The sequence below is a fragment of the Struthio camelus genome, chromosome 2 (assembly GCF_040807025.1).
Source record: "Struthio camelus isolate bStrCam1 chromosome 2, bStrCam1.hap1, whole genome shotgun sequence".
Lineage (NCBI taxonomy): Eukaryota > Metazoa > Chordata > Aves > Struthioniformes > Struthionidae > Struthio > Struthio camelus.
In genome coordinates this window covers 100,109,658-100,125,504 of record NC_090943.1, presented here as the reverse complement: position 1 = coordinate 100,125,504, position 15,847 = coordinate 100,109,658, and the positions used below count along the sequence as shown (strand labels likewise).

Genomic DNA, 15,847 nt, shown 5'->3' with positions numbered 1-15,847 from the left:
ACTTTTGAGTCAATTCCATAATCTTACAGATGAAGTAAGGGAAGCTCATCTGCTAGTGGCAATAAGAAGCTGGTACTACTAAGGTGCTACTATTTGCTACTAAACAAATACAAATCAAAAGAAAAAAAGAAAACAAGAACTTGCCTCTGTAAACTGGACTCAGGTAAACAGCCTGCAAAACACTTTTTAAACCAAAGATTGTAAGGAAGTTTGCTCATTGCAGAACACGCTTTCAGATGCATCAGGAGTCTGTTATCTTCAACGTTCAAATACTGCTCCAGAATTTTTGGCTGAGAAAGGAAATGGAAAACTTTAGATGAATCACATCAGAGTACACTCGGTAGTTAACACACTGTAAAACAGTGCTATTTAAAAAATTAAAAGTATATACTAACATATGCTCAAATACTGAACTTGCATTATTTTAACGAAAAATACGACCCAAGATACAAGTGTTGCCGATTTTTGCAACTAGTTAATTAGATACTTTGTTAAACAAGCACTCCCTATGTTCCCTGAATTGCTGACCACTAGCAGGACTTCTAATATATGCAGAATTCCCAAGGCAACAAGGTGTTTGAGAGCTTAAGGCAATACAGAGATTAAACCTGCACTAATTACCGCTACCATCACAAGTAAAATTGAGTTTCATTCACCACAAACCTAATCCCCTTAGCACTCATCAAAAAAACCTACACACAATGCAGCAAAACCAAGAAGATCAATTCTCGGAGTAAATCCCTGTGCAATACATTAAAAGCTGGACATTGATTTCTTCTTTAAAAATCCAGAGTATTTAGAAAGGCCAACAGAACAGCATACAATAAGGTTTTGAAACAAAAGTGAACAATGCTTATTGCTGCGCTTAAAGTCTAATGTAACACAACACACACTTTCATAAATTCATGAATTTATCCTTTTTGTCGTGATTAGAGAAACAGCTAATTACTTCAGCTGTCATACGACAAAATTTTCGTTGTCCATATTCTAACATCGAGTCTTTGTACAAGGTACGTATTATAACATAAAACTGAAGAGGGAGACACTTGGCACTCCCTTTGCACTGATAGTACATCCTTTCTTTAAAAATATTCCTCTCTCTGTCCTTTAAAAGGAATTACAAAAATTGGTTTAGTTGAATGTAACTGCTTCAGCAATAGGAGGCAGATTTAAAAAGTATTTCTTAGTTCCAAAAGAATAACAAACAAAGGGCATATCCTTAATATTCTGAAAAGAATTTTCATCCAATGACTGCTAGTGCACAGATCCTCAGGTATGTTCATCTCAGTGCATGTTGCTAACTAAAAGATTTCTTGCCTTTAAGAGTATTTGAAGAATTACAAATGCTTTTATTTAAAATGAAGCAGATTTTATAAGTATGCATTCTCTAAAAAAATAAAATAAAAAACAGTAAAACAAATTCAAAATTAACACTCTATAAGAACATTTAAATGATCAGTGCCAAAAGAACTCTATAACTTGATTTGCAAAATACTATTTTTCTGGAGATGCAAAGTGCCCTACTCCATTTTTAAGGTGACACAATAGTGCTTTGTCTCATTATAATCCAATGAGCACATGGAAGCCAGAGATGCATCCTAAAAAGTAGCATAAATACATCAAAATGTTCTTAACCTTCTGACATGTTCATTCAATTAAACAAAACAGTTAAATCGGGAAAAAAAAAGATGTAATTGAAACCTACAGTGTAGCAAACAAAAATAATTTCTAATGTTATGCTAGACAAAGTATCCTACGGGACAGTACAAATTACAATGCAAAAGCACTAGTCCCATTTTCTCAGAACTGTTGGCAAAGCAGAATCCAGGGGATGCCACCTCTGACATTCTACTAGCCCCTGTACACTGTAACTTTCCAAAATGCTCAATAAACATGGTTTCCATGACTTCTTCCTCCCTACCTTTATCTCCTTTCTCAAAAAAAAAAAAATCTTACCAGTTGTTGTAATGAGTCTTTGTGCTTGCTGTTCAGCTGATTCACAAAGCAACTGACAAGCCAGTAGCATTCTATAGGATCCTCCACCATTTCCTCCATTGCTTTAGCAATAGCAAGAAAGACTTCATCTTCAGGTTCCTGGAAAAGCAAAAAAGTGAATACGGAAGTATTGGACTCTTTGATTTAAATTACTGTTATATTTCCTTTCCATTCTGTTTGGGAAAATGAGATGGAATCAATGTATACAAAGAGAGACAGTAGCTGTTCTAACATGCATAAATAAAGCACTGGGCAACAGATACCTGTTACAGCAGAATAAGACATGTCTTGCTTTTCAAATCAAAACAACCAACTGGAGTTTGAAGCAGCTCTGATTCAAAGTTCTCAAGTATTCTCACAAGAGATAACATTACCTCCTAACAAGATACCAATACTCCTACTTCTGTACACCACACTACTTATTACACTACATAGCAAAAAAAAAAAAAAAAAAAAGATGAAAATATCTGCTGCTGAGGGCCAACTAGACTCCTCAAAAACCTCTGTAATGGACTCAGCTACTGGGGAAAAGAAAAGAAAAAAAAAAAAAGCAGCTGTGAGCTGTATCCTCATCTTTAACATATAGGGAATGATTTGGTTTGAGACAAACATCTTCCTGGAGACAAATGAATACTGATCCCAGGTGATGACTGTCTTATTCTCACAACACAATACTACAGGTTTGTGACAGTCACACTATCTTCTCTTCATTACTTCATTAGGTGGTACACTTCCTACCACAAGTGTCAGCATGCCTAAACAACAGTTACTGGTATGACTGCGCACAGGGTAGACACATGCACGCTAACTCTAAACCAGCTAGGTCTTACGGTAACTGCTAGCTCAGGAAGTTTTTAAACTGGGAAGATGCATAAGGACAAGGCTGTGTAGTCGCCCCGTTTATTACGGTCTTCCTTAAGTGGGCAATACTGACTATATTAGGAGGCAAGATAACAAGCTAGATGTGTACTTACAGTTTGATCTAATGTAACCATCAGTAGGCGTTAGCTACAGCATCACAGGCTTTTGCACAGATTACAATTCACGCAAAACATCTGGATAGCCTAATTACTACTGGGATATTCCTCTGTTACATAGACTGCTGCAATGCACACATACCCCTAATTAAGCGCTCTGCTTCCATATACGGAAAACGTGCAAGTCATGGAAGACTGCTAAAATGACCAAATTTTATTTTATTTAAAAACATTTAGATCAATCCAGCATCATTTTTATCCTCTCTCTGCCTCCAGAGGAGCACATCTATGTAACTAGCAAGCAGTCCCATTTATTATAAGTTTAAGGGAACAGCGACTGCATTGAATACAGGCGGACGTACCAGGAGAACAAGCACTTTCTATAGCCAAACAAGCATAACTCAGTGACAATGAGGATGTATGAAGTCTTCCAGTCAAAAATATGCCTGGATTTTCCATGATAACTTTTTCTATCCAGGATACACTCTTTCCAACAGTGAAACAGCCCATCAGAAAAGCAAGCAAGCCTGTGAGCTAGTATAGCCAATTGCACAAAAAAGGATCTAACTCCATAACTAGTCAAAATAAAGGTCCATAACTAGTCCAAGGTCCATAACCAGTCAAAATAAAAACATTATGCAAGTCCTTATATCAAATTTAGTTATTACAGATGAAAAATAAAGTAAGCAGGGTTAGAGTCAGATGAATTAACATTAAATAAGGGGTAAGTAAAATCCACATCAGGAAGTCCCATGGCTCCTTTCATCACCTCTTCTTTCATAGATGCTTATACATGAGGTCCACACACTGTTCTTTTCATCACACTATAGACTTGTTTATCTATATGTGAGTGTACTGTAAACTACAAAGTATATGCGGCACCTGACAGAAGCCTAGATCAGCCAGATTAACGGAAAAAGGTCAGTACATTAAAGTCTAGGTTTCAAAACAAATAATTCAAAAATATGCTGTAATTTGCATTAAATTGCTGCTTCTGATAGCTCTGAATCATCCTTGCTCCAGAATATTTAAGAATCTATAAGCTTCAGTAAGATTATATCATTTTCATTTCAGTGCCATAAAGAAATTAAGGTAAAAGCCAGAGTACAAAAGGCTTGAAGCCTAGCAGAAAAAAATACACAAAACATACTTTAAGGCATAAAATCTTATCAAAGTATCGGGGGAACAAAAAGACAAAAACACTTTTGACCAAAATTCCATATTTCATATTAGCACGTCTCTGTTTTCCATTCACCTTACTTTATCTATGAATGTATATCTATCTACGTACATCTGCTGGGCTACTTACAGTTCAGTTTCTAAAAGGTTTTAGTATGAAGCGACCGAGAATTACGTTTAAGTTATTTAAAAGACAAATAAAATGACAACTGACCAAAGAAAAAGCCGAGTTTCGAGGCAATTTTCCTGATTCCAATTGATGTATCCGCAGGAAAACATCTACCTGTGGGGTAGAATCATTGATAAAACGAATTATATGGAGAGCATGGTGTATATCCCAGTATTGCTCCCTCCGGTAATTCATCACCAAAGCATGAGATTCATGGTGAGGAGGAATAATCCCTAAAAAACAAGAAAAAAAGAAAAAATAGTAAAGAGAAAAAATAGAGCAATCAAACTCTCTTTCTGAGAAACTTGCCTAAACTCCATTCCTAGCACAATTCCAGCCTACAAAAATGCAGGTCCTGGCACTGCATTTCTTGTATAAGCTTCGTCAAAGAATACAGAGGAAAAAATCCTACAATATTAGAACTCACTGGACCAAGAAAGCACTTTAGTTAGATTCAGAAAAACAAATAGAACATGTTAACTGAGCACAGGCAAAATCTACCCTTGGACTTTTGTTTTGCCAACTCTTCTATGAGTTTTCAGCAACTGAACACTAATTCTTCCATCTATTACGTTAGTGCACTGGTAAGAAATGTCATTGTTGGGATAGAAGGAAAATAATTTCATAGTTTATTTTCCCTCTTCAACAAATCTACCTTATTCTTAAACTGTGACTCTTACCTGCCACTTGTTTATATTTACCTGCAGTTTTTAAACACAGTACTACTTATGTATTTATGCCTAGCTTCCTTTTATTAAGATAATACAGTTCTCATGTACATTAGCTGTATCTGTTCTCAGATTCTACATTTCCTCCGGGATGTCCAGGGAACATATGCATGCAATTGCCTAATGCAGAAGTATTGGACATCCCAGTCTTATTATTTAACTTATTGTTAGATCTCTGCTGAACCATTCCTATCAAAGAGATTAATCCTCTGAAAAAAACATTCAGAAGAAAATCAATCACATAGGTTGAATCAATTATAGACTGAAAGTTAAGAATATTACCCAAACAAGGTAAGGCTTTTGACTTTTTCAGCACAACACACATATGCCAAATGCCTGTCATATTTCTACTTTCTTATGAGGAAAAAAAGAATAAAATTCAATCTAAGTAAAGAGCTAGAGAAAATGTAACGGTTTATGATATCCAGAAGAGATGCTCAACATTTCATTCAATCCTTTCCCTCACTCGACAGTCAATCTCAGTATGCAGCGATGTCCACAACAAAACCGTCATCGACTCCCAACAAAAGTAAGATCTTACTGACACCACGGCAAAAAAAAAAAAGTACCATTGCTATATAACCAGTGGAGCAGAAATTTTTCTGTTGTAGAAACAGATGAGAACAAAGTGTTCTTCCAAAATCAAGAAACAAGGCTACCTGCTGCTTTTATTTTTCATTGAAAGAAAAAAGTATTGCCGCCAAGTGTTGAACCATGAAATTGCCCAGTTTTAGTAACAAGCACAACAGGCAGAAACTTATCTTTTATTTAACCAACTGCAAACCTTGCTGCACTGCAAAATCTGGAGCAGATCAAGCCATTTTCATATGAAGCAAAAAGAGTCAACATCAATAACTATGTACGTACATATTGCCAACTGTACTGCTTAAACACAGATGACTACCTCAGGCAGACAAAAAAGAAGCTTAAACAACAGATGTCCAGAAATCATTTTAGGACAGCCTGGTGCAAACAGGATGAGTCATATTTGAACAGGAAGTTAACAGAGACATCGCTGACATACCATGTAACCTGGGCCAGCATCAAGGCCTGTTATGGTTCTGAGATAATTTTGCTGACGGGATAGAATCACTTTTGTAAATTTTATTTTTTGTTAAATATTATTTAGAGGAGAAATGCGTAGGGCTGCTGGTCTAATCATTCAGGGAAAGATACTCTGTATTACTGTTCTGACTGCCCACTTTTCTAATGAGCGTTAACACTGAAACACAGTATAAGAAAATTCCTTGTACCTTATACCTATACTCACCCAAAGAGCACTCGGAACAAGATCAATGCATTACACCATGCTGGTTTGCATACTTCAAATAAAACAGCGTGTAAGCTTTTAAAACATGAAATTCTTTTATTAAAAAAAAAAAAAAACACACACACACACACTTGTCCTGTTTTCTGTGTACTCAGACATCATTATAACTTTCCATATGAGTAACTAAGACGACCCAATCTGAAAAACACTGCTGTGTGTTAGGCTCATACGATTCACAAATCGTCGTACCTAGAACAGTCAACAAACTGCCGGCTCTACAAGTTTGCCAAGAGACTCTTTCGCTATTACAATCTTGGTCAAAGGATCTCATAGTAAGTTACTGGTCCAAATCACCTACACTATATTTCTTCCTACTAGTATTTTAAAAAATGCTGACTGCTACAATGAGGCCCAGGGTACACGATTTTTTTTCATCCTAAAATTAGTCCTCTTGCTGCTCAGGCTTTTATCAGGGAGGATTACTCTGTTAGTTCAATGATCAATATCAAGGAGTTCAAGTTCTATAATTTAGATCTTGTACTTTCCATACACTGGTCGTTTACTACCTCTCCCAAAAAAGGCTTACAAATCTAAATACGCAAGAACATAAAGCTCAGATTTTTAAGTGATAGTTTGGAATACTGGAGGGAAAAAAGGAAGGAGGGAAAAAAAAATTAAGATTGTTTCAAACTCAACTAAAACTTTCTAAGACACATTCAGAACTCCGGAAACCACAGCGGCACATGGAGATCAAAGTAAGGGAAACAGAAAACCGGAGGTCAGACATTTGCCTGGACACTGTCCAAGACCATGGCAGAGTCTAAGATATATAAATATCCTGAACTGGAGAAAAATTGTTTTTTAAACTACTCAGTGATCTGAGGCAGCAGTGGCTAATCTTCCTGACTCTATGAGTCATGTGCCAAAATCTTCATACAGGAGATATCCACGGGACCTGTATTGCATCTTCTGGAGAGCCCAAGGTCCAGGGAGAAGTACAACAGTTCACAGATGGGAGCAGACACAGCTTCCAAGATAACCAGCAGGCTGAGCTGCTGGTTTCTCCCTGATCAAAGAGCACTTCAGATGATCAGCACCCTTTCTGTCAGCACAGCCTTGGTAATACAAGACTCGGCACGGCCCTACGCTCAAGCTTTTCAAATGCTGCATGATGGTCAATCAAATTTCTGTTCCAGAGATTTAGTCATAAAACATACCTTCACACTCAGCCTGGCAGTTTCTTTACAGTCAGCAACTCTAAGGAAAAATTCTGTAGATAACTTGTAAAAGTTAGAATTCCTGGACTCTCCGCAACGCCTCCTGTCTCCAAGTGGCATTTCCTCACACTCCAGTATATCCAACCCATTTGTCTAGTCACTTGCAAAAGGCCATTAGTATTCTCAGAATTAGTCATCTGAGTAATTCACTTAAAGGAGAAGAGAATTCAGTCCACGTACGGTTTCTGAGGATACTGCATTTGTCTCTGGTCTCAAAACTTCTTTAACGGCAAATACCAGTTAAAGCTAGAAGCAAAATCAAAACAAGTCCTCAAACCAAAATCTTTTAGAACACAAGCTTCTCCTGAGAACAAATATTTATTTCCTTACTGATGCCTAGTTTCTTAGGTTTAATCACAGGTTCACTTCAGCTTAGGTGTCGTTTATTTTAGGAACAAAACTGAAAAACTTATCAGTTGTCAGTTACTCTCATACACATTTACTGTTCAAACCCATTTTATAAATGAACTTGGGTAGTGTTACAAAGCCAAACAGAAATAAACTCATGTGTGTGTGCTTCTGCAAAAGAAAGTATGCACAGTGTATCAAGTTTCACAATCACTGTTGTGCAAATTAGGTGGATGCAAAAGAAGACCAAACACGTATCACTAGGTAAATGATTACAAATAATCCATATCGTTATTGCTCTTAAAAAAACAGAAAAACAAAAACCAAACCAAACACCCTTCTTACATATTCATTTCTACATAGAGAATCACCGATGCTATGTTTCATACCTAAAAGCACCTTCCACACCAGTATACGATACATAGATGGGAGAGGAAATCTTTGACTAAACGTGCAAAGCTTCTCAATATCTGTAGAGAAATAAAAGAAAACAAATAAAACCTTAAAGTAAATTTGAAATATTGTTATCAATAGCTGTTAGACTCTGATTCACAAGTATGAAAAATCCTTATCTGTAGAGAGACATTTCCACTCTGATCATATATTATCAAAAAATGCCTTTACTATTTCAGTTCAAAACAGAATGTGCCATATAAACTGCAACAGTATTTCTTTTGAAAAATCATTTTTATCTGGCTTGATTTACAATAACACTATAGCTATCCTATATGCTCTCTCTCATTCTTTATGCCTTCTTGGCATAAAGAACAAGAGAAGAAAAAAAGAAACAAACAAGCAGATAGATATAAAATACTTTTTCAGAAAATCAGATTCTCAGATCTTTCAAACTCAAAAGATTGACTAAGCTAAAAAATCTTATGGGTGTGACAAGCAGGATTAACTAAGAAACTAGTGGTAAAATGTGTGAAACTTCAATGAGCACAGCAGCTACATACTATTTATTATTTCCAAAAAAGGGAAAACAAAACATGAAAATAATACAAGAAACAATAAAATCAACTTGCCTAAACGATCATCTTTTAACAGAATTTCCAGTGACTTCTTTTCTTCAACTCCACGAAATCCCACTTTTTCATAATACACTGACCGGAAGTTTCTCTGAGAGTCATCAGCCATGATCGACTCCTCTTGAGGAACTAGTAACTCCCTATAGGAGTTACAAGAATATATTCGTATTATATTGAAGTCAAGTACTTTTGCACACTAGTAAGAGTTGATTCCTTATGTCTCTATGGTATTAATAAAACCTACAGATTTTGAAAAGATTTTTTGTTAACATATACAAGCATAAAAATAAAGAATTGGAACTAAAGAAGGTGTAAAGATACCAGATTTCCAAACAAAATACAGGATTTTTTTCTTCCTGTGGTATATTACACTCCCTTAAAAAAATGTCAAAAATGCTGGAGAGACACTTGGTGTTTTATATGAGGTCATATATTTCACAAACAATATAAAGAACCTTGCAGTTAAGAATCTGAGAAAATTCTGGCTGCAGCAACCCTAGTGAAGTACAACTGTTAACCAGACACACAAAGTCATCAGATTTCACACTCACCAGGCAAGTTAACCACAGGAAAGGGGAAGCCAGTGTTGGCCTTAGTCGCACAGAGGTGACAGGAAAGAATAAGGCTAGGTATGCAGTTTCCTTCTTAGGCTGCAGACTTGAACTAAACGCTCATGCCATTATCACATGCCACGTTAGCCACAGTCTTGAGCTTGTCATTCTAGTATTAAAAAATAAAAACATCTCACCCCTGTGCCGGAAACAACAGTAAACCACAGTAAGAACTTTGTGTTTCATAACAGACCATTTCCATTTCAGTTCAGTTCAACCTTCTAAATACCAGTTCTCTCATTCTCTGCAGGCTTGCAAATATGAGAAAGTTCTACTTTGTAACTCAAAGTGCTAAAAACAATCTTAATGATAAAAGTGATAGAGGCAAAACATGGGGGAAAATATTTTGTGCATTTTGGGTGAAAAAGCAATCATGCACCAGAAAACTTTTCTAGTGAAATTATTCTATTCCTTGCTGAACCAAACCACAAACGGGAACAAAGCATTTGCAGATATAAATAAAGGCCACAATTTTTCAAAGAACACGCATACTCAACTTTGCGCGTGCACTAGGCCCATCTGTGTTTCAAATTAAGTCCATTTTCAGGGCTTGGTAGGATCAGGGCCAAGACCAGCCAGAAAAATACACAGCAACAAAGGGCTGAACAAGTACTAACTTAAAACCAAGAAAAAAATATATATTTATATTACTTGTAAAGGTTCCACTTACGCTTCATACTTATGAAAATGACTGCGATAAATACATATATCATGCATTTAAGGGTCCAGCTATCATGGTGTTCACTATTAAGTTATATTGCAGCAACGCCTCTAAGCAGAACTCAGACGCTGCAGACATTCAACTGCCCTGAAATAGTTAAAATTGTTTAAACCTGAATTTAATAGGCACTGGTTAGACAGCGTTTAGCCTCTGCTGTTCAGGGAAAGAAAGCTGACAGCGGAGTTACAGAACACAGACCAAAAAAAACAGCATTTGAAAAACAGAAGTATAAAATATGACAAAGGAATGCTATTTTAATAATTTTACACTATATGAGCATTGCATTTGATTTATTGAATGGTGAAAAGGCATGAAAACTGCTTCCTCTCTCTCCAAAATCAGAAATGCATTTTCTTGTCAGGCACTATGCCTGACATGTTTACACATCTTGTCCACAAACGAGAAAAAGGAAGGGAAAAAGACCATTACAGGCACGCTGGATAAACGAGCGAAGTTAACTCCTTCTACCTGCAGAAGTATGTTCAACCTTAAGAGCACTTTCCATCGTGTCCCTCAAGGCCACGCCAGGCGACCGTACCCACCACAGGGAAAGGAGAATATTTAACAAAAGAGACGGACACCATGACCCTTCCTCCCTTTTTTTTTTTTTTTAAAAAACCCAACACACACACACACACACACACGTCGGTGAACCACCCCCACCCCGAGCAGCAGACGGACGGGCAGGCCCGCGATCCCCCGCCGCCCTCCAGCACCTTGCGCAGCCGGACGCGGCCCGCCGACACGGCCCCACGGCGCGGCGGGGGCGGGGCGCGGCGCGGCGCAGGCGCAGTCCCGCCCTGCCCCGCCCCGGCTGGCACGGGGCGGGGGGCGGAGCGCGCCGCGGCGCTGGCCGTTGCGGGTTCAACGGCCGCCTGCGTAACGGTCGCGCGCGGCGCTGCCGAGCTGCCCCGTCAGAGCGGTGCGGGCGGCTGCCGCCTTTGCCGCCCTCCCTCGCACGCGTCCGCTCGGTCCGTCAGACACAGCTGGCTTAAATCCCTCCCCCCCCCCTCGGATTAAACCTGTGTCAGGCTGCTTCTGGGCCCTGAGAGCTGGTGCTACGTTCCTGCTCTGGGCTTCAGGTGCGCCCAGAGCTACACCCAGAGAGAAAAGAGCAGCATCTTTGGGATATCCCTCCCAAGGTGACCTGTGAGGTTTGGGAATTTCGACAGAAGAACAGACTGTGCCCCCCGTACGGAAATCACGCGGAGCAGTGATCCCCAAATGACAGTGCCGTGCAAGACCAGCATGGAACTGTTCAAAGCAGTCACCCCCAAACAGCAGTGCTATGCAAGACCACTCGATATTGTTCATTGATAGAGGAAAAAGCTAAAACCGAGGCCGAGAAAAGTAGGAAAGAATCATGCTGCCCCCACTGTATTATTTACTATTATTAGTATTATGCACAGCATTACTGCCCATCCGTTGCACCGGCTGGAACCATTTTTTTAGAATAATCTCTGGAAAGCCAAGTGGGTTTTCCTGAAAGCCAGATTTACTCTGGCATATGTGAGCAAGATGCTTGAAGCTAAAATTGCCGTCTCTTGAAACAAATGAAGGGCCCAGATCTCACTGTTGCAAGGCCAAGCACTCAAAAATCTCACTGTGCTGCCAAAATCATGGCATGTCAAGCTAACAACATATTTTCACTTGTTTTTCTTGTTCTGAGCTTTGAGAACTTGCCAGCATTAAACTGTACGATGACAAGGGCCCGGCAGCTTCTTTCTGCAGGAGCTGAGTTTTCAGCTCATCGCGCCTTTCCAGGAACAGAACAAGACCGTCAACACCTGAATTAGCAACACTGAAAATTCAAAATACTAGTGCCCCCCCTCATGTTAGCTTCTTAAATTCGTGTTAAGTGGCCTATTTTCAAAACGACAGCAACCCTCTTTTTTGTAAGCTCAACAAACTTTTTAAAAGACGAGAGGAAAGCACGCTGTTGCAGAACGGACACGCTTTTGCTGTGGCCCCAGTTCACAGGCGATTATTTTTGATGAGTCAGTACTGGGCCTAGCAAGTGTGTTTCTTGAAGTAATTCTGTACAGCAGCAGAGGGCAGACTGGTGCCATTTTTGTAATTTTTGTCTCTTTTCATGTCAAATGCGTCTTTGATCAATAGATGGCACTTGTCTACATAAGAGATCTGTTTGGTACTGTTAGGAGCTAACTATATTCAGAAAACAGCTACTGAAGTTTAATCAAATCGCTGTCATTTTTTCTTATTTATACTAGGCCTTGTGGGTATGTATTACAAAACTATAGTTGTGTTCTAAAAAAAGGTGAGGCTAACGTAATTTATATTAGTGTCAATTTATTGTACAGCAGATAAATTTTTTAGGCAGTTTAGCTAGCAGACACTGTGCTGTGGATTTGCAATATGTTAACATTGTTAATTTTGCCATTGCTGCAAGCTCCTAATCAAAATTGGAGTCTGAAAGATTTACTTGCATTAAAATACAGCATAAAAACAATTCCTTCCCTTGAAAAAATTAAAATTAATACATCCCCCTAGTAAAGTCTCTAAACCCCACATACAGAAAGCTTCTCAGTCATGTCACTCATACACACAGATTTCCTTAATGGTGTCTGTGAACAGTTTCAAATACAGATAATAGGTTCTAGTGGGCTCTCAAACCGTACCAGTAGTAAATATGAGTATCCTGATTATATTTAGGCCACCAGGAAATGAATTAAAGCATTTAATTCAGGAAGTTTTACAATATAAAATGAAAGCATAGGCTTAGCATGAAATGATAATCACTACAATTATTATTATTTGGTCACACTGGATCTACATATGCAGTGAAAAAAAGTTGTCTAACCTAAATTTTTTAAAAGACAGCCCTATACCGAGTTGGCCATTCTTGCTTTAACAGCAGCCTCATTTCTTCATAACTGCCCTTTACAGCTACCTATATTGAAAATGGCTAAGTGACTGTACATGATGTAAATCAGTGTTGCAAAGCACACGGGTGATTGCATTATTTAAATCAACATATTAAATTGCCTGCATTTTCATGAACCAAATAATCTTCCTCTTTACCTTTGTTTGTGGATATGAAGTATCTTCATTAATATCGATGGAGCCTATTGCTGTTGTATATGGAAGCAGAATTTCATCATGAATACCTGCAGGGGTCAACCAGCCAAGTGGAGAGCTCTGTTTACGATAAAATTGATGAATACATCATTAATCAATAGTATCTTCTTAGGCATCTGTTCAAACCGTGGTAGCCTTAATGCTGACATGCTTAAAGTCCGATAACAACATCAGAAAGGGTGGCACAGCTGCAAAACAAAAGGGGAATAGGTTTGGAGTTTGGAATTGTCCCACATAGCAGAACCAAAATAATTAGTATCCTGCTACCATATTGCAGCTCTTTTTTTTTTTTAAACTGTTTCTTTTGAGTATGGGTATGTTTGTATTTTGTAGTCAAATGTTCATATTGCTGAACTGAATTTCTCACTGACACACAAAGTCACATGAGAAGGAAGCCAAACAGACATCACTAATTTTTTTTTCTTTGCAAAATATGAACTGCATTGTGTCGGTGGTTCTTCATGATAAGCCTTGCTTTTGCTATTAAAGCTGGAAAAATTTTGTGGGAGCGATGTCCTACTAAATAGCTCTTGGAAAGTGATCTAACAGTGGAATTACAAGAGATTGTTGGAATAAAATATGAAGCAGTGGAATAAGGATTCATTTTGCACAGCGTGATGTCCATATGTGCATGGCTTTATAATGCATGTTGTAACATACGAACAGTACAGTTCTCAGGTGGGTTCCATCTGCCCTGAACTGACTGGAGTTGCGCTTTTCCATTTTTTTTTAAACACTTGTCTGATAATATCCCTACAGTGTATCAGAACTAGTATCTACTATCAGCCACCCTGCTTCCCATTGCTATGGGAAATGATTAATATTCAGGAAAAGAGTTGTAAGTTTTGTCATTTCAACTTTTCTGCAGATGTGATCTCCTGTTTCTTTAGAGGCATGAACAGTTCCAGGTTGTGAGTACGAGTGTGTCAATGGAAATGGCAATTTATTTGTACGTTCACATAATCTTTTCATTATGAACATTGGCAGAACTAGAAACGTTTGGTCTCATTTCCTGGCAACATCGTGGCAAAAACAGCATCATTCTGCTGTTTACGATCTAGCTGCAAGAAGAATGCAAATGTTGGAGTTATGAATGTTCACAACTTAATCCTTTGCTAAAGTAAGATGAAAAAAACAACACTCTAGGGTAACAGAAATATCATAAAACTCTTTGGTAGCAAAAGGGAATTTAGTCTTTCATTTTAGCATGGCAGCAAAATAGGCAGGTCTGTGTCCAAGCAGACCAAACACTGTCTCTGTAATCATGAATACAAGTCCCCAAATGGCAACAAAGGAAAGATCCACAGGGCTGAAAACACTGTAGTGAATGGCTGAACCTGGAAAGCTGAGTTCAGGTGTGTCCTACTTCTCTATTTTCCTGCTAGAGAATGAGAGCACTTCAGAGGTGACATGCTTTTGTCTGCAGAGACACAAGGAAGCTGCAAGGCAATTACTAAGAAAATAGCAGAATGCAGTTGCTTGCTCCAAAACTAAATAAACAGAATTTGCTTTAAGATTATGTTAGCGATATTTTAGGGTAATGTCTCCTGGATTATAGTCATTACTTTGATTGTTGCTTAACCTCAGATATCAACTGTGCATGCCTTAATTCTTTCTCTACCCAGCTGATTAATAACTGTGTTAAAGATGTGATTGATATGTTTAATTGAAAAGGGTAGCGAGTTTTAAATAGTACCAAAAGCATACTTTGTCAGTGAGCGTGGCACATTTGGGGTACTACACAATAATAAATAAATAGTCCTGAATAATCTTTTCTCTCTCTTGTTACTCTTCAACCGAGAGGTGACAATGACATGGTGGCAGAGGCAGATTGGTCAGTTTAGCTATGTGCTTATGGTTGGGAGAATTAAGTGATACACCTTGAGAGTCCTGATCAAAAGATAGGTGCATGTAGGTGATGTATAGTTATTACAGTTATTATTCACAGTGAGAGATGGAGCAAAAATTGTGGCCACATGCAGATATTTGCCACAAAATGAGAATGAGTGTCGGACTTAGGAACAGATTTAATTCTTACTGTATCTCTGCTTATATCACAGCCATAAATGTGCCCAGAGGCTAATTCAAGACCACAAGCTGCATGTAGATTATGTATTCCTCTCTCAACCAATTATCCCCCAAATTTTAGGTCCTGCACAAACTGCAGTACAGTGAACTGATGGAGGAGTTACCAATGATTTCAGGCAACCTCTAGAGTACTCTGACCCTGGATGAAGAGGGGAACAGTTCAGTCCAGTCCCCAGATATTTGAACCAAACATTCTCTAAGGTGAACCTAGCCCAGCTGGAGCTTCAAGGCATCATTTTAACAGCCAGGATCACAGAATTGGACCAGTATTTCCCACAGGAATTCCTTGCCAGGACTTGCACTGAGATAGCGTCTGGCTAGCTACTTGAAGATTTGGCCACAGGAACAAATCCATAG

General features: G+C 38.4%; 1 protein-coding gene across 14 annotated transcripts in view; it reads right to left on the bottom strand.

Moving 5' to 3' along the window:
- TBC1D7 (TBC1 domain family member 7) overlaps positions 1 to 11,119 on the bottom strand; it is a 72,045-nt gene extending 60,926 nt beyond the window's left edge. For 4 of the 14 annotated variants that reach the window (XR_011139064.1, XM_068931825.1, XM_068931832.1 and 1 more), the window contains exons 1-7: positions 11,020 to 11,074; positions 9,523 to 9,691; positions 8,969 to 9,111; positions 8,333 to 8,413; positions 4,366 to 4,553; positions 1,957 to 2,094; positions 145 to 290 (exon numbers count right to left, since the gene is read on the bottom strand). Coding sequence is in view for 12 of the 14 variants with exons in the window: in XM_068931825.1 (XP_068787926.1) it covers positions 145 to 290; positions 1,957 to 2,094; positions 4,366 to 4,553; positions 8,333 to 8,413; positions 8,969 to 9,080 (665 nt within the window). In the remaining 2 variants the exon portion in view is untranslated. Of the gene's footprint in view, positions 1 to 144; positions 291 to 1,956; positions 2,095 to 4,365; positions 4,554 to 7,535; positions 8,302 to 8,332; positions 8,414 to 8,968; positions 9,112 to 9,522; positions 9,722 to 10,966 lie in introns of those variants that run through there. The other 10 variants (XM_068931826.1, XM_068931829.1, XR_011139065.1 and 7 more) reach the window with 8 other exon arrangements.
- Positions 11,120 to 15,847: the final 4,728 nt, after the last annotated feature.